At 34.1% G+C, this 23930-nt stretch overlaps 2 protein-coding genes across 2 annotated transcripts; one reads left to right on the top strand and one right to left on the bottom strand.

Moving 5' to 3' along the window:
• Window positions 1–6410: 6410 nt before the first annotated feature.
• On the bottom strand, window positions 6411–15629 carry LOC125865120 (uncharacterized). The gene is made up of 17 exons (XM_049545291.1): window positions 15278–15629; window positions 13369–13473; window positions 13176–13247; window positions 12923–13070; window positions 11021–11103; window positions 10855–10910; window positions 10629–10765; window positions 10426–10516; window positions 10278–10343; window positions 9970–10192; window positions 8880–8981; window positions 8545–8630; window positions 8329–8451; window positions 7585–7654; window positions 7420–7511; window positions 7086–7190; window positions 6411–6904 (listed from the first exon to the last, which is right to left on the bottom strand). The coding sequence occupies exons 1-17, from the start codon at window positions 15600–15602 to the stop codon at window positions 6791–6793; spliced, it is 1998 nt and encodes a 665-aa protein (XP_049401248.1). The 5' UTR covers window positions 15603–15629; the 3' UTR covers window positions 6411–6790.
• Window positions 15630–19861: 4232 nt separating this feature from the next.
• Window positions 19862–23572, top strand: LOC125864023 (putative disease resistance protein RGA3). The gene has a single exon (XM_049543975.1). It carries the CDS (start codon window positions 19862–19864, stop codon window positions 23570–23572), a length of 3711 nt encoding a protein of 1236 aa, XP_049399932.1.
• Window positions 23573–23930: the final 358 nt, after the last annotated feature.

Raw genomic sequence — 23930 nt, 5'->3', positions numbered from 1 at the left:
TTATTATCAACGTTACTATTAGTACTTTAATGTCGTCTTGTTTAAAAAAGTATGTCATTACTTTATTTCAAGTTTCTTACTTTCTAAACTTTTTACGTAATATATATTATACTAGTTATTAACTTAGAAGCTCAAACAAATTAATTTAAAGAAGGAAAGACTACAAAATTCAGCTATTATAATAACCAAAAACGAAGTCCAATTCTTGTTAATCAATAAAGCCCATTTGATTCAAATAGGCCCAAACCGTAAAGCCCTTTGAAATCATATCAGATTTTTTCAAAAGGATAACCTTTTAACCTATTCTTAGGAGTGTTGTTTGTCTTCTTCCTCTTTTCCTATTCTATACAAATTTCATTTCGTATCTCACCATGGCAGGACTATGTTCTTCCATTTTTGTGCAAAAACTGTAGTGCTATGAACCACTCTATTTCATTTTCAACCGGTCAGTCAACAGAAGAAGCCAAAAGACTTTTTGAAAATCTGATTTTCTATGCAGAGAATCACTTTAGCAGATTCAAACGGCTCTTTTTGAAGCCAAATCTTAACCCGTGACTTTTCCTCATCTGTGCGAATTCGAATTTCAAAATATGAGAATAGAAGCCTTGTGAGTTGTGATTCTCCTATAAATGCATCTCAAAACTCTCATCTAAAGGAGGTTTTTAGAACATGAGACTTTTTCTTATCATTTCACTATCAAAACTATTTTCTCAAAGGCTGAACATTCACAAGAACATCACTATTTTACACTTCAATATCATCTAACGAGTCTACTCTAGTCTTTATTTGCTGATTTTGTGGGAGGAACGAGTATAGATCCTTGATCGACGACTTGGTTCACTGCACCACAATCGGTAATATCGGCCCCCTTTCCTTGTTATATTTTACCCTTTTATTCATTGTGCTTGTATTAGTTTAGGAATTCATGTCATTTTCTTGTTATTCCGAATTTAAAAAAAGAATGACGAACGATGATATATAGTTCAAACCTTGTAGTGGTGATTACTTTGTTCCTTGAATGCATCATGTTATAAGCGTTTGAGATGTCAGTTTGTTTCATTAACCAGTGTGCAGTGTATGGGTATGGAACTGGGAAAAGATTGCATGTCATGGAGTCTAAGTTATTAGCATAACTGTAGCATAAAGTATTGGACTGGCACTTACCAGAATTGGTTCCATAGTGGTGTAATTGTGTAACTAGAAAATGACTTTGTTTCTTCTGTACTATAAACTTGTGGGACTGTAAGGCCAATATGCTCTATGTGCCAAAACAATTCACATACATGAATCAGTTTCTAGTATCTAATTTGCTTCAACAACTCTATTTCTTAGTTCCTTTTAATCTCTGTTTTTAACATGTACATGTGGCTATAATTGGAATCAAGAATCTTATTTCTTTGTTGTAGATATCATATTATATTTCCTGAATCACTAACTTAAGATTTTGTCTAGTGTGATTATGTTGAGAATATGTCATCTGAAAACTTGATTCTTACTGTATGAATTAGAGTAAGTGTAATGTATCACTAATGAAAAGAAGTGTTTGTTCGGTATGAGTTTAAAATCATGTTAACTTTATAATTTGTAGTTTATTTACTATCTAGCTCTTATGTTCTCTCAAGGTTTCTAATCATTTTTATCTTGTTTATCTATTTTTGTATGAACGCCGGAGCCGAAGAGTCCCATTATGAGACTCAACGACACCATTTTCACATGGAGCTTGCTTATCTTATACATGGAGTCGGCACGTCCTTATTCTTCCTAGCTTCATATTGTTTAGACCTCTAGTAACAGAGGAGATCCTTTCCTTCTGTTAAAGTCGAGCATAACTACTAATTTTCTCATTTATTTTAGCTTGTTTTATTTGATTGTATTGGTGTGATTAACATTTTATCTTTGTCTATGTGTTACGTGTTCCCTTATATGTAATGACCAATAGCTAGGCTTTAGTTGGAATTCCCTTTGACCCTCATACAGTAGCTATGAACACTTGCTTTTATCACATAAAAGAGAGCCGTTATTTCTTTAAAAAAACAAAAAGGGCTTAAGAAACCAACTTTGTTAAGTTAGAAATATTTCTTATTGAAATTTTCTTGCAATTGCTAATTTTGGTTTCAAATACTTTTGTCAAAACAACCACAATAGCGTTTTCTGTTCCAACTCCTTCTTTTTTTAGGTTTACATTTACAGATTTTATTATAAAATTTATTCTTTAACTTGTAAGTTCTTGAATTTATTCAAATCTTAAACTTTTCCCTCTAAATTTATTTAAGTTTACTAGATCTTCTTTTACTACTTCTAATACTTCAGTTTTGATAAAATTCCTATTTCTTATTAAATTCAAACGGATTCAAGTCATCATTATTCAATAAACTAATTTAACTTTAGCAAAACTATTTTACTTCCACACATTTCCAACTATATGCATTTTTCATAAAAAATATATTTTCAATTATTGAATCTAAAGTTTTTTTAAAAAAAAGTTAGCTTTTTATAAATAATTTTACTTTCTTACACTTAGCCTAATTAATTAGTTAAGTTCGGCTGGTTAACCATTGTTAATGGATCTTAAAGGATGTCTAACCCTTCCCTTTAGATAAGTTGAACCCTTACCTAGAATCTCATGTTTGGTAGACCTTAAAATGAAGTTTAACTTTAAACATGACTTTAATCAATTTAGGTGTCCTAATTCACCTTAATAATTAGGTGGCGACTTCTTAAATTAGTCAATTAACTTTAGAAATCTCCAAAATGTTGTACACTATTTTGACCCGGTTAAAATGGGATATAACAATAGACGCAAATACTATTACTTTGGAACTGGTGGAGAATTAGAATGTAAACATGTGTCACATTGGGATCCTCAGTAAATGTCAGAACGACATCCTCCACGGTGGATGAAGGCCCCGTAATATGAATCTAATAATTAAAAGTTAATTTAATATAAAATCAAAGCATTAATAACTAATATAAATATTTTAAAATAAATAAATAATAAATAGCATACACCTGTGTCACATTGGGATCCTCAGTAAATGTCGAAACGACCTCCTCTAGCACGTACATGTTCAAACAAAGGATTCCCCTCAAAAAATGGTTCTCTAAATTGTATTCCGGCCTCAAGCAATGTATCCATAACAATCTGAGATACCTTTTCACCATGTGAAGTCAGGCAGTGTCTCTCTGCCACTGTAATGCAATATTGTGCAACTTAAATAGTCCTTTAGACATTGTAATGCTAGTACCAGCGGAATGAACAAATCCCGATGGTACATCAACCTCTAATGTAGACTTACCTATAAGCAACCTTCCATACCACATGTACTACAATCTATACCCTGCCCCGCTAGTACATCATCTACCTCAACCGCTAAACTCTGATGTCGATTACCCCAATCACGAAAATATTTATCTAACATTTCAAGAACCTTCGGTCCATGCCTCCTACGCTGATCATGCACGTGGTGATTGGTTCCCCAACTAGGAATCCCAGGTACGTGTTGGGGACGACCAAACTGACACATTACTCTATCAGGCGCGTGCACCTCAACAATCTCTAGGCAAAGCATAGGCACACATGCCATCCATAAAGGCTCATCGACCATACAACAACGAGGCATTGTATGTACAATCTCATTATATGGTGTCTATCAAAACTATTTTTGAAATATAACAATTAGATAAAATCAACATTAACCTCTTAGGATACAAATAAAATTATTATTGATTACTTTTATATAATTTACTTTTATATGTAATTTATGTTGTTTTTTAAAAATTAGTAAAGAGTTGCAGAAATTATTTGATGTACCTGATCCTCCGTCGTGCAGTCTAGCTGGTCTCTAATCGGGATAAGAACATGATGTGACTCAGTATCTCCTATCAAATCTACTTGCAACTGATCTCGCAAGTAGACGGTAATGTTATGTATACTCACCTGACTCGCACCATCCATATCAGTAGGTGCTATGGCGCATCCTGTGAGTGTCTCTAATAAAGTATTCCATGGACGAATCCTCCGTGCAGCATCCTGTATGTACACAACATCACCATCAATGCACAAACCAAACAAGACCTGCACATCCTGCAATGTAATCGTGACCTCACTAAAAGGTAAGTGGAAGCAATGAGTCTCTGCCTCCAACGCTCAACCATAGTTGTAACAAGGGCACAATCATACTGCATCCTGCCCACACAAACTACATCATACAGTCCGGACCTACGTAAGATCTCCTCAACACGTCCATGAGGTCGGTGCAAATGAAATAAATTTCAGGCATCATTCATGCGCACCATCCTCCTAAGGCTACTAAATGATATCTCACCTTTCCATAACAATTCTGATTTAAGCTCATGCTGAGAGAGAAGAAGTGTATGATCAATCGATCCAGGGATCCACAACACGCTCAATTATATACTGTAAAAAAAAATTCTATTAATTCGTTCAACATAATTATATCTTGACAAATTAAACCGTGAACTATCTTCAAACAAATAATTATGCGAGAGTTAAAGAATCTCTAACTTCAGCAAGTCAATTCAATGTGTTATTTGTCGAGTCAACCACAAGAAAATAAAATAGAAAAAAATTAACCAAAAGAAACATATGCCTAAAGAGAAAGAGAAATAGATCAATCATGGGCTTTTGAGAGCCACATACCATAAAACACATATAAGGCTTTATCATTTATGTTACCAAAACAAATTCTAGATATTACATTTACTGTTTTGCAGAAAATGTCATATTGTATGAACTTGAGTACAAAAATGTCAACTTTAGGGACCTACTACTCGTGTGAAATTGTCAAGCCAAAAATAAGAGGATGGATCCACCACAATTTAACCATAAGGACTCTCAATTATTAAATATTACAAAAAAAAAAAACATGAGATGGAAAGGTGTAATTCAACAGTGGCGAAACACTATTTTTGCAATACCAATTCAACAGTGTAATTCCTTTTGTTTCATTCGAATTAAAGATTTTTTTTTCTAACTTAATATTTAGTAATTGAATGCACATTGTATAAGACTTGTTGAAATTTTGAACAAATTACAACATCATTTCAAAGTGATGAATATGAGGTGGAAAAAAAAATCTAATTTATATAATTTGTAGGGTCGAATTGTTGTGTTGTCGAGTTGTGCTACTCTAATCTTTCAAGATTTTGATTTTTTAGTGTTGGGTCGCTTCAGTTGTCGGATTGGGACCATCAAATTAACATCTTCGAATTGAAAAATCGTTTGGAAGTTGAAAGTGAACCATGAAAATGAAAGGGAAGAAGAAGAAAGTGAAAAGGTAAAGTAACTTTTCTTAAAGTGTCAGATTTTCTTCCACTTTACAAAGTGTAAGAAATAGTTTCATTTTACAAGGTGTAAAAAATAATTTTGTTATTTATTAAAATATACACGTTATGAGACTAACGAAAAACGTTTGAAATATTGCATAAAACATAATTTTTTCTTCCACTAAACCTATTTTAGCTACTTACTAGAATAGTGGCTTATTTTGATAACTTTTATCTTTTTTGTGGCTTATTTAGGTTCTAGACCCATAAAATGACTACATGTTGACTCATGTTTGACTGATTGCTTCTTCCACATGTCATCTTATGATTCGCCCATCTGTCCAGTTTGAATTTCACCCTATACATTATAAATATTTATAGATTTGTATTCATGTAATGTTGGTTTAGTTTGAACAGGTTAAAATACACCTAATCATTGTACTTCCTCTGTCCCAATTTAGGTGACGCATTTCATTTTTCAAGAGTCTTTAATTTTGATCAAAAATTTGCTCATTGAATCTTCGAATTTTTTAAAATGAAATTTATATATTTGTAAACTACGTAAAAAGTATTTTAAGTCACAATTATTGACAATTCAAAATATTTAAAAAATATACGAAAAATTTACGGTCAAAGATAGACTTTTTTGAAACTCGAAGTTTGAATGTGTCACATAAATTGAGAAAGAGGGAGTAGTATATAAGTTAATTTCAACTTTTGAAAATTACCAAATTGGATATGTGAAGAGGTGCACCTTTTTACCTCTTTTACTTATTGTTACTTTTAGTATGCCTAGTCTGAGTCCCTCTTTTGTAAATGATAACCGGTATAATGAAATTTGGTTGAGTATAGTCCAAATGTTTTCAGTTAAAGCAAGCTTTAGAGAATTTCATAGTTATGTACGAAAAGGTTAGTCATGTTAACCTAAAAGGGAATTGATGATCTTTGTAATAGTAAACTGTAGAAAGCACCTCCTGTCCAACTAATTGTGCATAACAATGCAATGCAAAACATGAGTGAAAACGATCCTTGAGTTTGTTATATAGAGTGGGATGTAGCTAATGATGCTATAATGATATCTGTCAAAAGTATAAAACTTGCCACATACAATTGTGAAATCATTGGATCACTGAGTAAATTCTTGTATACAGCAACTCGTTATTTTTTGTTTACACTAAAAGTACAATAAAACATGAGAGTTTTACATTCCGTCCTCGTTACTAAGGAATTAATACCAGTTTGTTTCACAGGTCATGTTCAACTCCAACAACAAAAAGGACATAAATGAGAAAAGGTTCAAGTTTAAACATAATTCATGTTTATTGTCTGGTTAACAACACAGCATAGTTCAAAAATTTGATTCTTTAGCACCATCTATAGGGAGATGTGGACAAGGGCGAACTGCAAGTTTCTTATTAAGTGGCGGAATCCAAGATTTGATGGAAATGGCAACTGGAGTTCTCACACTCTCACCCAATGAGGACAGTCACGATACTGGTTGTACTTAATCAAAGTTGTCAATGTGTGTGGGAGTTATATCATCAGCCACGGCAAACTGTCCAACTGTTCGAGCAAAGAACACCATTTGTTGCTCCAGAGTGAATTTTATGCTTTCCGCCTGTGAAAAATCTGGTCAGTTAGGAACTCCCAAATTCCATGCTTCAATTTGAGCATAACAACATTTTATTACTTTGCGCAATGACAAACCACATTAATAAGTAGCAGTAGCATCATAAAATGTTTTATCAATGTGGAGAAATGGTAGAAGTAAATACATACATGTGATGATTAGTTCTTACCTTACGAAATCCATGAGATTCTCCTTCATATTCCACGAGAGCCACAGGTAACCCCTTTTTCTTCAAGGCCCCGTAGATTTTTCGGGCCTGTTCTGGCTGGACAACCTGTAAACAAATGTTTCTATTTTCCTTACAAGGTGCTTCAATAATTGTATAGTTGTTCGATGCAAGATACTAGTTTTTCATCGCAAAATTGAATAATACGGTTCAATTTCCTTTCTTAAAAAGAGTTTAGTTAAATAAGAATGTTACTTACTCAACAACAGCAGTTTCCTGCCATTAATAATGCAGAGTAAAATGAAAAAAAGAAAAAGCACAAGTTGCAACAGTTTACCGTGTCTTCTAATCCTTGGAACACTATTATGGGGCAAGAGAATCGATCAACAAAGTTGATAGGGGACCGCTCATTTAAAGCGATTTCATTACCTGTATTAGGAACAACAATGTTAAATTGTGACCAAAAATAGTTGTAACTATTTAGTTGTGAATAAATAATTACCAGCTAGATTAATGATATAGTGGGATTCAAATTTGTGCATATGATCACTCAATGACCTCAAATCACCAATCTGTTAAAACAGCAGAAAGAGTGTCAGCTTGTGACCAAATTCCACCAGAATCATGTTTTCCAAACCACTCACCCCCTCCCCCAGTCCACTAGTGCAGTAGAGCATAGGAGGTAAAAGTCTGTGACAAGAGAGCTGAAAAACTGAGCATAATGTAAACAGTGTTCTCCAATAAACTTTTCAGCATATTCAAAAGGAGATGCAGTCATAGAACAACAACAACAACAACATACCTAGTGAGGTCCCACAAGCGGAGTCTGGGGAGGGTAGAGTGCACACATACCTTACCACTACCTCGTGGAGGTAGAGAGGCAATTTCCGAAAGACCCCCAGCTGAAATGCAACAAATCCAAGTACAAAAAAGAAGAAAACAGTGCAGAAATCATAGAAACTAAACATTGCATAGCCTACAAGAAAGGACATAGAGAATCAAGTAAATGCAATTAAATTAAGCCAGCTATTCCCAAGGAAAACAAACATTAGTAAATATGATTAACCATCACTTAAACTTCAAATTATGCCATCTCATTGTCCTTTTTCCCGTTTTATCCTTTAGATACGCTTGCATGATGGTTCATGGAGTGAAAGCATTTTACTTCGGCTGAACCTAGCACTAGTATACCATAATAACAACCATGCGCTCCTTAATACTAGATTGATGTTGCATATTGACTTACTCCAAATAAAGAAGCGCCAGCTCTGAATGTATCTCTGAAAGCAAGAGAAGCTAATGTTGTGTAACCGCCAGCAGAACACCCAGTTATGCAAAGGCGCTTTCCATCAACCTTCCCCTCATCCACCTAAATCAACAAAGCTTCCTAGTTAAAACTCTTAACGTAAAGAAATGAGAAAAGTTAACAATTAAGGGCAAGTGACAATTTACTTTAACTTACCAAATATTCAGCACAAGAGCAACAATCATTGATGTCAACGATTCCCCACTTCCCCAAAAGGCGTTCTCGGTATGCCCTGCCATAACCTTGAATTCAAATTTATGAAGACTTAGTTTTCTTATGTAGAGAGAGGGACAAGTAAACTTTAAAACCTTAATGGAGTGTAATGTATCTGAACTTAATGGACTGAAATATAGGATAAATTTGGAAAGTTTATGCACAGTAGATAAGATACAGCAGAGTTGGATAACCAATAAACAATAAATGAAAAGTTTGTCCGGATCCAAGAAATATAGAAGTTAATAAAATAAATTGCTCAACCTCTGATAACATACCCGTACTTCCTCCATAGTTAACATCCACAAATGCCCATCCTCGACTAGTCCAATATTGGATGCTAAGATTTAAGGTTCCATGTGCCTCGTCTGTTGGTCCTCCTGTAACACACATGAGCAACAGTTCAAAATCAGTTAACCTTGTGCATACTCGGAATGAATAGAAGATTAATGAAGCAGTTACTCGTAGCATCTTTGGAAGTTTCCATCTCTCTGTTTATGTTGGCTATATTCCTTGCTTGAACCAAACAAGAGATATTATGAAACCAAACCACAGAATTGCATATTAATAATCTGGAGTCATTCACTGTATTCAAGCTCAATTGAGGAAGTGCTGTAAGGTGTAAGTACGTTCTTTCATATGACAATTACGAACAGCAAATGGCTTACATAATTTCCACATTTTAATGATCAAACTATGAGCTAGAAGTAAATGTGGTTATTATTTTAAACAAGTCTTCATATTGCTACCGAATTTTATATATAAATGAATCATATGCACATTTAGAATCTGGAAACTATCAACAAAGCTAAATAGAGAAATGAAGTGATCTTGCCATTGAGATGATAAAATCAGTCTCACCATGAAGCAACATAATGGTTGACAAGGATAAAAGAGAAAACAGAATTATTTTCTCACTTGGACACACAGAAAAGACACACACACACACTTATCTGGATAGCCCTGTATTCACAATACATGTGTGTATCTGCATGAGCATGTGTGCATGCGCGCGCTCTCAATGGTTAGTAGACTTGTAGAAAGGTCAGCCTTTGGAATATGTTCTGCCAGAAAACAGCTAAGAAGACGACAAGCACTTCCCTTCACACTAAGCCACTAACTATTGAAAAAGAGAGACTTTTCAGTACGAAAAGAGAAGAAAAACGTTGTATTTCCTTTCATTGACAGCTCCATTCATGACTCTTATTTTGAAGATGTGAAACTGGCAAACAGCATTGCCATGTAACAAGCTTTTAATGTCCAATGCCTAGTACCTTAATTTTTCAGCGCTTCAATCAATGTCATGGAAAACTAAATTAGTACTTGGTGCATTATGAATATGACTTTAAGGAATTACGAATCATATACCATGGCTTTCTAGCAACAGTGGAGGTTTTTCTTCTTGACTACCATTGTATTCTGGATTACACGGATGATAGAAGTATGCATAGGCAATTTGACCAGCCACATCTGTTGGAAATTCAATAAACTCTGGGCGGCTAAAATATGGTATGTACTTGTCAACGTCTGAAGAAGATGACCACATGATACTGAAATCTACAACGTTTGACATATGATCATCTAGTATCACCTGTTGCAAAGCATGGAATTCATTAAGTCAAATTGTGGAAAATAGATATTTGAAAAAGACACCGTTACAGAAAAGAAGAGATAACCTTTGCTAAAGAAGTAGGAAGAACAGAAGATGCACCCTCAATGTAAAGGATCTGTCCACTTGCGACCTAAACCAACGTTTTAAGCAGATAGTTACACTTTCTGAATGTTACACCAATAAGAAAATAAACAATATAAGCTGCAACTCACAATATTTGATATGTAAGTGAATGGAATGTCAACTGAACAGAAAGAGTTCTTAGCTTGATTTATAACACCAAGATATGACTTTCCATGTTGCCTGCAAGCCATCATGGATGAAAGCGATTTTATTAGACATGTCAACTTAACTCGAAGAAAGGCTGGGGAAACAATGAAACAAACTGTGATGCCATTGCAGTGGAGAGAGTGACCTGTAGCTGCAAGCAATAATTGTTGATTCCTCTTTCCGCTCAATGATGTCATAACATCGATTTCCAAAAACCCAAAATGGTCTTGTGAACTCAGCGTTCAAAGAGTAAATTGCAAGGACCTCATTTTTATCTTCAATCTGATGTAGAAGTAATAAAAAAAGATGAACTATCAACCAACACCAAGAAGTGCATAATTCGTAAAACTCTTGAGGTGTAGTGTATTTACCCATTTGTATATGTTCCAAAACCCTGTATTTCTATCTGTTATGAAAAATAGTTCCCCTGCAATAATTAAAGGAGGCAGCTTCAGATATTCAAAGTCATATTGAAGGTGGCAGTTATTCTGCTTTTGGAATGGGGAGTAAACAGCAGAATATTAGAACTTATCCTGCCTTTGGACGACCATAGAGGCTCAGTTGGCGATTCCACCAGAGCACGACAGCCACCAGCAACTACTACTCGCTTCTCGATGTCTCTATATTAGTTAATTCAACCAATTGTTAACAACTTATAGCAAAATTGGATTCAATGTGCATGAAAACAAAAGCAGGAAGAACATCTGACTAGCAATGTGGAGAACGTTGTTGTTAGGATATGAATAGGTTTATACAATCCTATTAGAATAGGAATAGGTTTATACAATCCTATAAGAATAGGAATAGAAATAAGAATACTAAATAGTATCCTACTTGGTAAAGGATTGTATTCTAGGGTCTATAAATAGGGTCTCAATGTAATAATGTAGACATAACAACAATTCAATAATATTCTTTTCCTATATTTCTTACATGGTATCAGAGCCTCTACGAACTTGGTAGAGAATTAAAGAGCTTCCGCTGCTGGAGGGTGGCACCCATATATGCTGCCCATCTGGCCAATGATTTTGTTAGCAAAAGTTGGGTCACCGTGTATCTATCCGGTGACTATTTTCTTATATCTAATTTGTGTAGCACCGTGCCATCATTCCGGTGACTACTTTCTTATATCTAATTTGTGTAGCACCGTGCCATCATTCCGGTGACTACTTTTTCATATTTAATTTTTGTAGCACCATGTCATCATTCTGGTGTCTACTTTTTTGTGTAGCACTGTGTCATCATTCCAGTGACTACTTTTTCATATATAATTTGTGTAGCACCGTGACATCCTTCCAGTGACTACCTTTTTTTTTGCATATCTAATTTGCGTAGCACCGTACATCTCTCCGGACTACTTTTCATATTTAATTTGTGTAGTACCGTGGATTTTTCCGAACTAGTTTCTCATATCTGAGTTGCATAGCATCATGTGTCTTTTCAGTGACTTCTCAGATTTGATTTGCATAGTTCCATTCGTCTTTCCGGTGACTCCTCAAATCTGATTTGCGTAGGGTTGTGCGATCATTCCAACCCTACCCATATTATTTCTCTTTTTTCAATAGGGTCGTTCCATCAATTCCAACTATCCTATATTATTTCTATTTTCTAGTTGGGTTGTGACATCATTCTGACCCTACCCATATAATTTTATTTCTTAGATTGTGACTACTTTTAGCCATCAAATCTAATACTCCGGCATATGAGCATGTTCTGGCCAGTTTTTTCGGTGACTTATTTAATATCGACTGTCTATTGATTCCAACATGAACCATGTACTTTATACTAGATTTTGAGCACTTACAATGTTTGCTGCATTGTGAAGAAGTCTATATGGAGCAACTACCTAATGTTGTTGCTCAGGGGGAGTTTAGTAGCCTTGTATGTTGATTACGTAAGTCACTCTATGGTCTGAAACAGTCTTTGCAAGCTTGGTTTGGGAAGTTCCAACACTGTAATTTTATCATTCTGTGTTTTATCCGCATTATGCATCAAATTCAGTATTTCATGAGAAGATCAAGCACATTGAAATTTATTGTCAATTTTGTGAAGGCGAGTGATCAACTTGCAGATATCTCACCAAGCCCCTCATCGGTCCTTGTGTTAATTACATTTGTAACAAGCTAGGTACATGAATTGTATGCACTAGCTTGAGGGGGAGAGTTAGAATATGAATAGGTTTATACAATCCTATTAGAATAGAAATAGGTTTATACAATCCTATTAGAATAGGAATAGATTTATACAATCCTATTAGAATAGGAATAAGAATAGAAATAGAAATAGGAATACTAAATAGTATCCTACTTGGTAAAGGATTGTATTCTAGGGTCTATAAATAGGGTCTCAATGTAATAATGTAGACATAACAACAATTCAATAATATTCTTTTTACGACTTTCTATAATCAGTAGAGAGAATGTAAGAAGACTTACTCACCCGCTCTCAGATATATACCCGACCCAAAGCTCTGCTTTATCCCAATGCATGTTAGGGTGGCTCCATTCTATCCAGGCCAAACGTTCCCCTTTCAGATCCATCCGTGGGAATGCATAGAAGTCATTCCCGCTAATCAAGACTTTTGGTTCTGAAATTCATAAATAAAAGCAGAAGCAGAAATTCATCATTTTAACATAATAGATCAATTGATTCACAATTACCTCAAAGCTTTTGCAACTTACAATTTACATACCTTCAGTGGTGTTATCATTTAGGACCACACTCACAATCTCATTAGTTGGCTTTGCATCAACCCCTCGATGATCTATTTGTAGACAGAAAAGAGCAAGAATATACAGTTACAGCGAACAAGACCGTAGATAAAATATCCTTTCCAGAATTATTTAAATAAAACATGTTGTGATTATAAGTAAAGATATATGTACCTTCTCTTACAGCAATATAACGGTTCAAACGACCATCAAAGACCCCATCAGCATATCTTACATGAGGTCCCGCATAATCTGGAGTTATCGGCACTGGACCTGAATCTATGATTAACAAATTATCAATTCAATCTGCCCTATCACTCAACTTCTGTGAAATTTAATAGACTTGCTACTTCATCACTTCAGTTCATCACAGTATTTTTCTTTTTCTATTTCTTATTTGAACTGTTGGGCCAGGAATTTAGGGTTTTGGGGAGAATTGAACTGCCGAGTATGGATAGAGTAGAGAATAGGGATTTCAAACAAGAAGTTGTTATTGTGGTGGGAGTAGTTGTTTAGAGTTCTCTATTATTGTGGGATTGTTGCGTCCTACCTCTTTGAATAATAATTTCCAATAACTACAGTAGTTGTTGGAACAAATCAATAATTGTTTAATTTTTTATGTCATGTGTATGTAGACAAATGAGCCATACACGTGAAAAAAAGAACTAGGGCATCTTCAGCTCCTTCTAGCAAAAGACCTTGCTGACCAGGCAAACAAAGATGAGCTCGCAGTTCAGGCTCCGGCAACCGAAGAAACAACAATTTAGGAGTCGGAAAATGGTGAGGTGCTGGCTGGAGAAGAAGAAAGACATGCAATTATTTGTAAAATCCAACTGGACAACAAGAACTAAATGAGAGAGAAGTAGTTGATACATCAGTTGTGGATCTGACGATGATCTCCGAAAGAAGAAACAACAGATCAAATGACGATGAGGATGCACAGTCATTTATAGGGACTGACATTGATGATGCAATTAGTACGGGCAATGATCTCGAGAGTCTTTTGGTTCCTGAATCTGTCAAGAGCATTGACATTAAAAAGTATGGTAGAAGAATATGTTGCTGCTTCTTAGCTTGATCAACACCCTATTCTTGTAACACTAGAAAAACAATTTATCTCCTTGCAAATCCCCATGATTTTCCTTTACAACGGAGGGAATGTTATGGATATGTTCTAGGAAAAGGTTTTAAGGGATTCAGAGAAATGTCGAGGGATCATCGCAATGAAAATGATTTAAAGGGAAGTGGTTTCGTGCAATTCTTAGATCTGAAGCTGTACGGTTCTCAATGAGATTATTGCATGATCTTCTTCACTGGACTTCTGCAAGAAAAACAAGGAGTTTTTGTGCAGTTACAATGGCATGCCCTGCTTGTATTAGCAAGAACGAATTTGCCCTCGTAATTTGGACTCCGATGCCATTCTCCTCCCCCTATGAGAATGGGAAATTAGCTTTAGCACAAGTGGAGGGTAAGAGATTATTGAATCTAGTGGGAAGTGTGTTATGCTGTTGTGATCCTTCAAAAGATCGATGATCCAACATTCAAATAAAGGCACATAGCTTCCCTGAGCTTGGTTTGCTTCTTGAACAACATTGTGTGTGTAAAAGATGTAAACAAGGTAGTTGAAGATGATTGGATCAGATTAACATAAAGAAGAAATTCTATCATGCTATCAAACAAGCTAGAACCTCACCGTTGAATATCTACTGAAAGAATTGAAACCAACCAAAGCCACTTATAACTTCTATGGCTTCCCATCAGCGTTTGTGGTAACTAATTACAATGTTATTTTGAGTTCAATAATCATTTCGCTTTTATGTTGTACTAATTGCATTTTACTCATCACACAATATAGGCTTTGACATTTAAAGCTATTCCGCCAATTTGATGAAGGGAGAAGGATGCTTCAACTGCGAATCCCCCTTTTCCAAGGGAATGGAGGGCATCAATCTTCAACCCTAGAATAGCTTCTACTCTTTTGTTAGCTACTACACTAATACTGTTCCATTGAAAAGCTTAACACTTCGATTCTATTTTGTATAATCAGTTTAATAGTACATAAAATTATTAATGGATAGCTAACCTGAAGAAGTGAGAGTCTGTTTGTACAATCTCTGGTCATCAAAATTGGAGAAAACAAGTACATCTCCAGAAACCCCAAAAGATCCACCACCATATTCATGAACAGTGTTTCGAACATTGAAGTCTTTTGGTGTAATATCTTCCCCTGATTCTTTAACAAGCACAGCTCGTCCAGACTCAGCAGGGCGAGTCTCCAGCCATATTAAGTGGCCATGAGAGTCTACAGTGAAGCCTTCAAGGCGTTTATCGGAACCCGAGACGATATCGGCAGTGATTGGTGACTTCCATGACCCATATGGAGCACTATTTTTTTCACCAGTAGCCATAGTATCTTCAATGATCTAAAGGTTAAATGAAGTGAAGTAGCTCTTAATTCTTATATGGGGATCAAACAGAACAAAATATTCGAGAAAAGGACCAAAATTGTCCCTTGAATTTGCCTTAACACTCAAAATGATCCTCAGCTTTTCATAAGTAGCACCAATAGTCCTTCTTCTTTGTAAAAATGGTGCAGTTTTAGTCTTCCTAACATTTTCTGTCAATTTACAACATTTAGCTCCTTTTGTCCATTCATTAAGCAACAGTGAAAGTTAATTATCAAGGTCATCAAATGAATTAATTTTGATTGGCAGGATCCATTGTATTATTGGCTCCATTTATCCATTTACAGATATATTAAAAAAATTACTTAGTTTCTCACTTAATGTCGGGATATCCATAATGGAATCTAGCTATGTTAGAATCGCATCGCGTAGGGCTCCATTTGATTTGCATACCCAGGGTTAGAATATGAAACCTTTGGTTATGAGAGAAACAACTTTATCTACTACACTACATCTTTTAGTTGTATAAATATACTAAATTCTTTGTCTAGAATTTCAGAAACACGCTTCATGTTTAAAACAAGAGCTTGTTAGTATCAATTAAGCATAAAATTATAATTATTATCGGGTTATGGTTACTCGTAAAGAAAAAACATAAATCGTCGTAGAATTGATAATTCAAAAAAAAAATCTAAACCATTACCAAATTGTTAACTTTTTGAACGGTGGATCATTCAGAAACAATTTTATAACTGTAAAGGTATGTAAGATGTGTGCATACTCTATTCTTTTCATATCCCACTTATGAAACTAAACTTGATATGCTATTATGTTTACCAAATTATAAATTTAATAAATCATTATGGATAAACCAATAATATTTTGCCAATTTGAGTTATTAATTTTGATTGTGTTTAATTTTAAGCAACCCTACCAAAGGATCAGAGACAACACTAACATAATTATATAAATAAATCTACTCATAATAAATTATTTATTTAATGCATGATGCACATGTAAACGGCTTTCATTAGTGCTCCATATGAAATGATAAGAATCATTTTGAGTCTTAAGGTAAAGATAAGGGACAATTTAGTCCTCAAAGTGGCTTTGATAGAGAAGAATAGTTAAAGGTGACAAAAAGTTTCAAAACTAAGAAAATTTGATATATATTTTTAAAATGATTAAATAGAAGTGATTAATTTAAGATTAATGTTAATGATATTAATTTTAATATTTTATTTACACAAAAATCCTATATATTTTCCCCTCTCTCCCCTATCCTCTCAACATGGCAAAAATCACTTTCTCATGAATAATTTTCATAGAGAGTTCCTAATTATGAGACCTAAATATATCAACAAGATATAATTGGTATTATTAAATACTAAATTAAACTTAGCACGCGGTATTTATTTAATGCATGACGCACATGTAAACGGCTTTCATTAGTGCTCCATATGAAATGATAAGAATCATTTTGAGTCTTAAGGTAAAGATAAGGGACAATTTAGTCCTCAAAGTGGCTTTGATAGACAAGAATAGTTAAAGGTGACAAAAAGTTTCAAAACTAAGAAAATTTGATATATATTTTTTAAAATTATTAAATAGAAGTGATTAATTTAAGATTAATGTTAATGATATTAATTTTAATATTTTATTTACACAAAAATCTTATATATTTTCCCCTCTCTCCCCTATCCTCTCAACGTGGCAAAAATCACTTTCTCATGAATAATTTTCATAGAGTTCCTAATTATGAGACCTAAATATATCAACAAGATATAATTGGTATTATTAAATACTAAATTAAACTTAGCACGTGCCTCTTGGAACTAATAAGTAAAAAATATTAATAAAGACAGTCTAAACATCATCAACTATTGAAACTGGATCAATTATTTTTCTGTAGATTTGTATAACATGTGAGTCTATATAATATGTGAGGAAAGTTAGAGTTTCTTTTAAGCTCTTTATCACTTTTAAATTGGTTTTCATTATGTAGGATCAAGAAAATGTAAGAGCAACTCAACAAAATTGATAACTAAAATCAAACGTTAAAATAATGCCCAAAGATAATTTTTTTTTTTATATATATCTCATGTGATTTTCTTAAATTCTTTTTATAAAAATAATATCCCAATTAACTTTTATATATTTGATTATTTATTTAATTATCTACCCTTCTCATCATTAAAGTTATCTATAAACAAGGGTTCAACAATACTTTTATAAGAAGCATCCACATTCAAAATGACATTTATAAGTTCTCATCACCTAATTCTTCTCACTATCCCAATTTTGCACTCCCTCCGTTCTATATTAACTTAAGCTTTGAGGTGTTTCACACCCTTTAAAAAAAGTAGGTTAGGACATAAATTGAACATAATTTTCCATTTTTACCCTTATTAATTATTGTCAAAGATAACTAAACATTAATTACAATAACTAATTCCAATACTAACTTAAAGGGTAAAATTGGAAGAATATTTTAAAAATAGTCTTGAAGATTGAAAACTTAAATTAATTTGAAAAATAAAAAATGACTCAAAGCTTAAGTTAATATGGAATGGAGGAGTACTACTAACTAATAGATGTTAAAATAAATACATATATTAAGAATGATTCAAGTCTATTTGAAATTGAATAATAATTTGGTGCCTTTTAAAAAAAAAATTATTTGACCACATGGTATAATTTGATCCATTGTTAATAAACAATAATTAATTCAATATCGTCTGTATGTTTCTATTATCAACATCATCATCAAATTGTTCTCCTTTTCCTCCACATATAGCGTATTTATATTAAATGATTCAAGTATTTAGCTAAATAATATCTATCTTTTCTTCTAAATAACATCTGTCACACTTAAATTAAAATAGAAGCATATATCTTTTCTTCTAAATAACATCTTTCATACTTAAATTAAAAAAAGAAGCATATATCTTTTCTTCTAAATAACATCTATCACACTTTAATTAAAAAACAAGCATAAATATATATATTATTTTTTTATTAATAATATTTATAATTATATGAAGTAATTATAAATGAGGCCTTCATTGCTGTAAGCCCCACTTGCTTTATTTCTCAAAATTAAGATGTTTGAATATTAAATTACATATAAATATTAAGATGTTGTATTAAAATTTGAATGTGAAATAATTAAAATTGCTTATTTTATATATATATATATATATATATATATATATGAGTATCAACAAATATGAAGTTGATAAATACGAATTAATCTAATATTGTATCAACTTTTAAAAAATATATAGTAATTGGTGGGAACAATGGCTTACGATGATTGTGAGTGCAAGTTGGCGGTTGATAATAGATAGTAATGATGACGGTAATTAATAATAGTGATTGATTGTTATAATAGCAATGATGATTGGTAATAATAATTATAGGCTACTAATGGTAACAATCAACTATAATGAATGGCGATAATGGTGGATGGTGATGAAGATGGTGGTCATGGATAGTGGGGGCAGAGTCGATAATAGCAAGGACACCACAGTCACTGGTGATTAGCCATGAATAGTGAAATACATCTCTACAAAAATCTTCCAAGAATAACATTTAAATGATATTAGATTTTTGTTATAATCTTCATTTATATTTATTTGAAATCATTAAGTCGTTATAAAATAATAATAAAAAAGCCGTAAATGTTTGAGATTTAAATGCTTAAAGTTAATACCTAAAACAGATACTTAATAATTGAAATATAAATAACTAAGATCAAGACCTTCATTAGTGTATAAAATGAAGCCGTAGCGGCCTTATAGATTCACTTATAGTTCTTGTGACATCATACATGACAATTTGTGTTATACGTGTGGAATTTTATCTGTATTATGTCACATAGGACGTATGTGTCTACTTATTTAATTTTATGTAAATTTAAGTGTCTGCTTGTACACATTAAAAATTGAAGGACATAGATACCTGAAGTAAGTTAAATGACATATTCATGTATCATGCCAATTTATTTTCTTGGGGCAGACTTATAACAACCTGTCATTCATTAGAAATTAAAAAAAACACACAACTACCACCCAAAATTATTTATTTAAAGGATGATTAGCTGTTGATCCACAAAAACATTATTTATTCAAATTATTGTGTATAAATTATTTTGTTTCTTGTAGAGGCCAGCAAACAACTAGCAAAAAAGACGTTTGCAACAACTTTGAGAAGATTTTGGTGTAGACAAAGAAAGTAACTTTGTAAAGAGCATCTCAACGATGGACTATCTTGGAATTGGTGCTACTATTAAAGTTGTTCTTGACAAACTGCTTTCTCTCACTATTGAGGAGGCCAAAAGTTTAAACAATTGCAAGAAAAATCTCAAAATACTGACAAGGTATGTATCCATGATCCAAGCTCTGATTCATGATGTTGAAAGACGACAAGTTGACGATCAGACTGTTGAAAAATGGCTTGAGATGCTTGAGAGAGTTGCTGAAGATGCTGAAAATGTGTTTGATGAATTCAGATATGAATCTCTCAAAGCACAAGTGATGAACATCCGAGCCAAACTAATCCAAAATATCCGTAACTTCTTTTCTCATACTGCTTGTAAGTATAAAATGTTTGGAAAAATCAACAACATCAATGAAGAGTTGAGGGCTATCAATAATTTAGCTAACGATCTTGGTCTCCAATTACTGATGGTTCCTTCCCGGCAAATATTACCAATTCGAGAAACATATTATGTAGTAGTTGCTTCAGATGTTATTGATAAAGACATGGATGTTGCTAAAATAAAGGAGAAGATTTTGAACATGAGAAGGGATGTTGTTCTGTGCACCATTCCCATAGTGGGTATGGGGGGGTTAGGGAAAACTACTGTGGCTAAGAGAATTTTCAACGACGAACACATCAAACAACAGTTCGAAAAGAGAGTTTGGTTGTGTCTACCTGAAATGTTGGAAACAAAGAGCTTTCTTGAACTGATCCTCGAATCACTGACAAAGAGGAAAGTTGAGGTCCAAAGCAGAGATGTAATAGTCAAGACGCTACAAGATGCATTGGGAGAAAAAAAGTATTCGCTTGTCTTGGATGATTTGTGGCGTGTTGACTCTACATCATGGCATGAGTTCATAGACACCTCGAGAGGAATCAATACATCCAGAGGAAACCACATTCTCGTGACTACTCGTATTAAACAAGTGGCATCCACAGTAGCAGTAGATCTTCATATGTTGGGAAGATTGGCAAGAGATCATTGTTGGTCCATTTTCAAACAAAGAACATTTGTTGATGGGGAAGTTCCAGAGGAAGTAGTGAGCATGGAGAATAAGATTGTTAAAATGTGTCAGGGTCTACCACTGGTTGCAAGTGTATTGGGAGGCCTCTTACGCAACAAGGAAAAACATGAATGGCAGGCGATTCTTGACGACAACCCCCTTGTTGCAGGTGAATATGATAACGGGGAAAATAGCTTAAAGAAAATCCTAAAACTCAGCTATGATTATCTACCATCTCCACTTCTGAGAAAGTGTTTTGCTTACTTTGCCATTTTTTCAAAAGATTTTGAGTTTGAAAAGGATCAACTAATCCAATTCTGGATGGCAGAAGGTTTTCTTCGTCCATGTCAAGAGGCCCTTGTGATGGAAGACATTGGGAACAAGTTTTTTCAACTTTTATTGCAAAATTTCTTGCTGCAAGATGTTAAGCTAGATGAGCAAGAGAATACAACACACTGTAAGATGCACGATCTTGTGCATGATTTGGCTAGAGATATCTTAAAATCTAAACTATCTGATCCAAAGAGCGTTGGAGGAGAAAAACTTTCTCAAGTTCGATACTTTGGATGGGACTCACCAAGGGATCAAATAGATAGGACAAATGCGCCAGAACGTTTGTGCACACTATTATGGAGAAGCAATTATGTGTCTGAAGATATACTATTGAGCTTTAAGTTCTTGAGAGTTTTAAATTTGTCCAGTTCAGGAATCAAGGTGTTGTCAGCCAAAATTGGCAAGCTAATATACTTGAGATATCTTGATCTCTCCGACACCAAGATCAAAGTCTTGCCCAAACCCATTTGCAAGCTCTACAATTTGCAAACATTTAGAATTAATAGCTGTTTTTCACTCAAGAAGCTTCCAGAAGAAATGACAAATATGATAAGTTTGCGACATATATATTTCAACTATCATTACCAATCAAATCTTTATTTTGCGGTTTGGGGATCAAGGTTTATTGATCAGTTTCAGAAGCCACTTAATATGGGGCAATTGACAAGTCTTCAGACGCTACCATTTTTCTACCTAGGTTTAGAGAAAGGTCGTCAAATAGAAGAATTAGGTCGTTTGAAATACCTTAGAGGTGAATTGACCATCAAACATCTCCAGTTAGTCGTAAATAAAGAAGAGGCTCGAACAATATATTTGCAGGAGAAATCAAATATCTACAAGTTGGCATATTTATGGTCCCATGATGAATCAGAAGATTGTGAGATCAATGATGAGCATGTGTTAGATGGTCTTCAACCACATCCAAACTTGAAAACCTTAACAATAGTGGACTATTTAAGAACTAAATTTCCTTCATGGTTCAGTGAAGGATTGCTACCAAATTTGGTAGTATTGAAATTAAGTGGTTGCAAAAGGTGCAAGGATATTCCATCGCTTGGCCAATTGAAGTTCCTTCGACATCTTCAGCTGATAGGATTCCTTGAATTGGAATCCATCGGACCAACATTTTATGGTGTTGATGTTAATGATAATGGATCAAGCAGCAATAATCTCAATATCCAAGTGTTCCCATCATTGAAAGAACTAGTGTTGAAGAATATGTGTAACCTTATTGAGTGGAAGGGAGATGAACTTAGAGTAAGAATGTTTTCTGGGCTTGAGAAGTTGAAGATTACAAAGTGTCCACTGTTAAAAATTACTCCAAGTAAATTTGAAATCCTCTATGAACTAAGCATTGAAGGAGTTGGCAGTGAAATGCCATTATTGAACTTGTGTAGCAACTTGAAATCTCTCGTAAAGCTAACTGTGGATGATGTGAAAGAGCTCACATGTCTTCCTAATGAGATTCTACGCAATAACGTTTCTCTTCAACACCTATTGGTCTCACTCTGTAGAAAATTTCGTGAATTGCCCCAAAACTTGTACAATCTCCATTCTCTTAAGAGCTTACGAATATCCTTCTGCCCCAATTTCAGTTCTTTTCCTGTTCCCACTGGAGATAATTATTTGACTTCCCTCCAAAGTCTTGAGTTATGTCATTGTGATAGATTGACCAGTTTACCAAGTGGAATGCTAAATCATTGTCTGTCTTTGGTATCCTTGAATGTCATCAATTGTAACAACTTGGTTCCCTTCTTTTTACCCGTACGGAGCCTTCACCGCCTAGGGATATTGCGAATTGGTTCTTTCTCAGAGATGGTGGATTTTGAGGCATTCCAATTGATTTTTAATGGCATTCACCATCTATTATCCCTTCGTACATTGGAGGTGTGGGGACACTTGCACTGGGATTCTCTTCCCTATCAGCTTATGCAACTTTCTGACCTAACAACGATCCAAATACATGGATTCAGAATTGAGGGTCTTCCTCATAGACTTCACAACCTTACTTCTCTTGAAAGATTAATGCTAGAGAGGTGCAAGCGGCTACAACATATGGACTTCTCAGATGCCAGGCCCAAATTACGGTATGTGGTGATCCGTGATTCTCCATTGTTTGAAGTTGTCTTAGATGAGCTTGGCAATCTTGTTTCTTTGCAAGAGTTAAGTTTTTGGAACTGCGAAAAACTAGAGAATCTGCCATCCAGAGATATCATGCTACGCCTCACTAAATTATGGAACCTGCAAATTGGTGGCTGCCCACTGTTAGAAGAAAGTTGCATCAATCGGAGTGGCCCAAACTCCAAGTGGTTCAACATTTCCCATATACCAAAAATTGAAATAGGCGGGAGGAATATTCACCATCTGAATTGATTTTTTAATTATTATTTTTCATGAATTCCAGAAAAGAAGTTTTGTATATAATTTAATATTTTTTTTCCTACAATTATTTTGACATTAAAATATACAAAATTAAGAATCAATTGCATATGTGCTATGCTTTCAATATTCTGCTTGTCCTATCCACTTCAACGAATTGTTCTTCTTCGAATTCTTCAAGCTTCCAGAAGAAATCAGCTTCTCGTTTCCTTTTAGGGCATTTGAATCCCATGTACTCAAAGAGCTCTAAGATGTTTTCACGTGGACGTTGGGAAATAATTTATCCATCTGATAGAAGAACTATGTCATCGAATTATTAAGTTATAAGTTTCTAGTGCAGGCTGCAAGACTG

This window comes from Solanum stenotomum, chromosome 5 (genome assembly GCF_019186545.1).
Source record: "Solanum stenotomum isolate F172 chromosome 5, ASM1918654v1, whole genome shotgun sequence".
Classification (NCBI taxonomy): Eukaryota; Viridiplantae; Streptophyta; class Magnoliopsida; order Solanales; family Solanaceae; genus Solanum; species Solanum stenotomum.
This window is presented reverse-complemented; position numbering and strand designations above follow the sequence as displayed.

What these genes read in the sequence shown, in the direction of transcription:
- LOC125865120 (XM_049545291.1), bottom strand. Translation starts at nt 15,602, where the DNA reads ATGGCTACTGGTGAAAAAAATAGTGCTCCATATGGGTCATGGAAGTCA. An exon ending in ATTATTGCTTGCAGCTACAG is followed by an intron (nt 10,517 to 10,628) that starts GTCACTCTCTCC and finishes GATGGCTTGCAG; the next exon opens with GCAACATGGAAAGTCATATC. An exon ending in TTCCTACTTCTTTAGCAAAG is followed by an intron (nt 10,193 to 10,277) that starts GTTATCTCTTCT and finishes GCTTTGCAACAG; the next exon opens with GTGATACTAGATGATCATAT.
- LOC125864023 (XM_049543975.1), top strand. Translation starts at nt 19,862, where the DNA reads ATGGACTATCTTGGAATTGGTGCTACTATTAAAGTTGTTCTTGACAAA.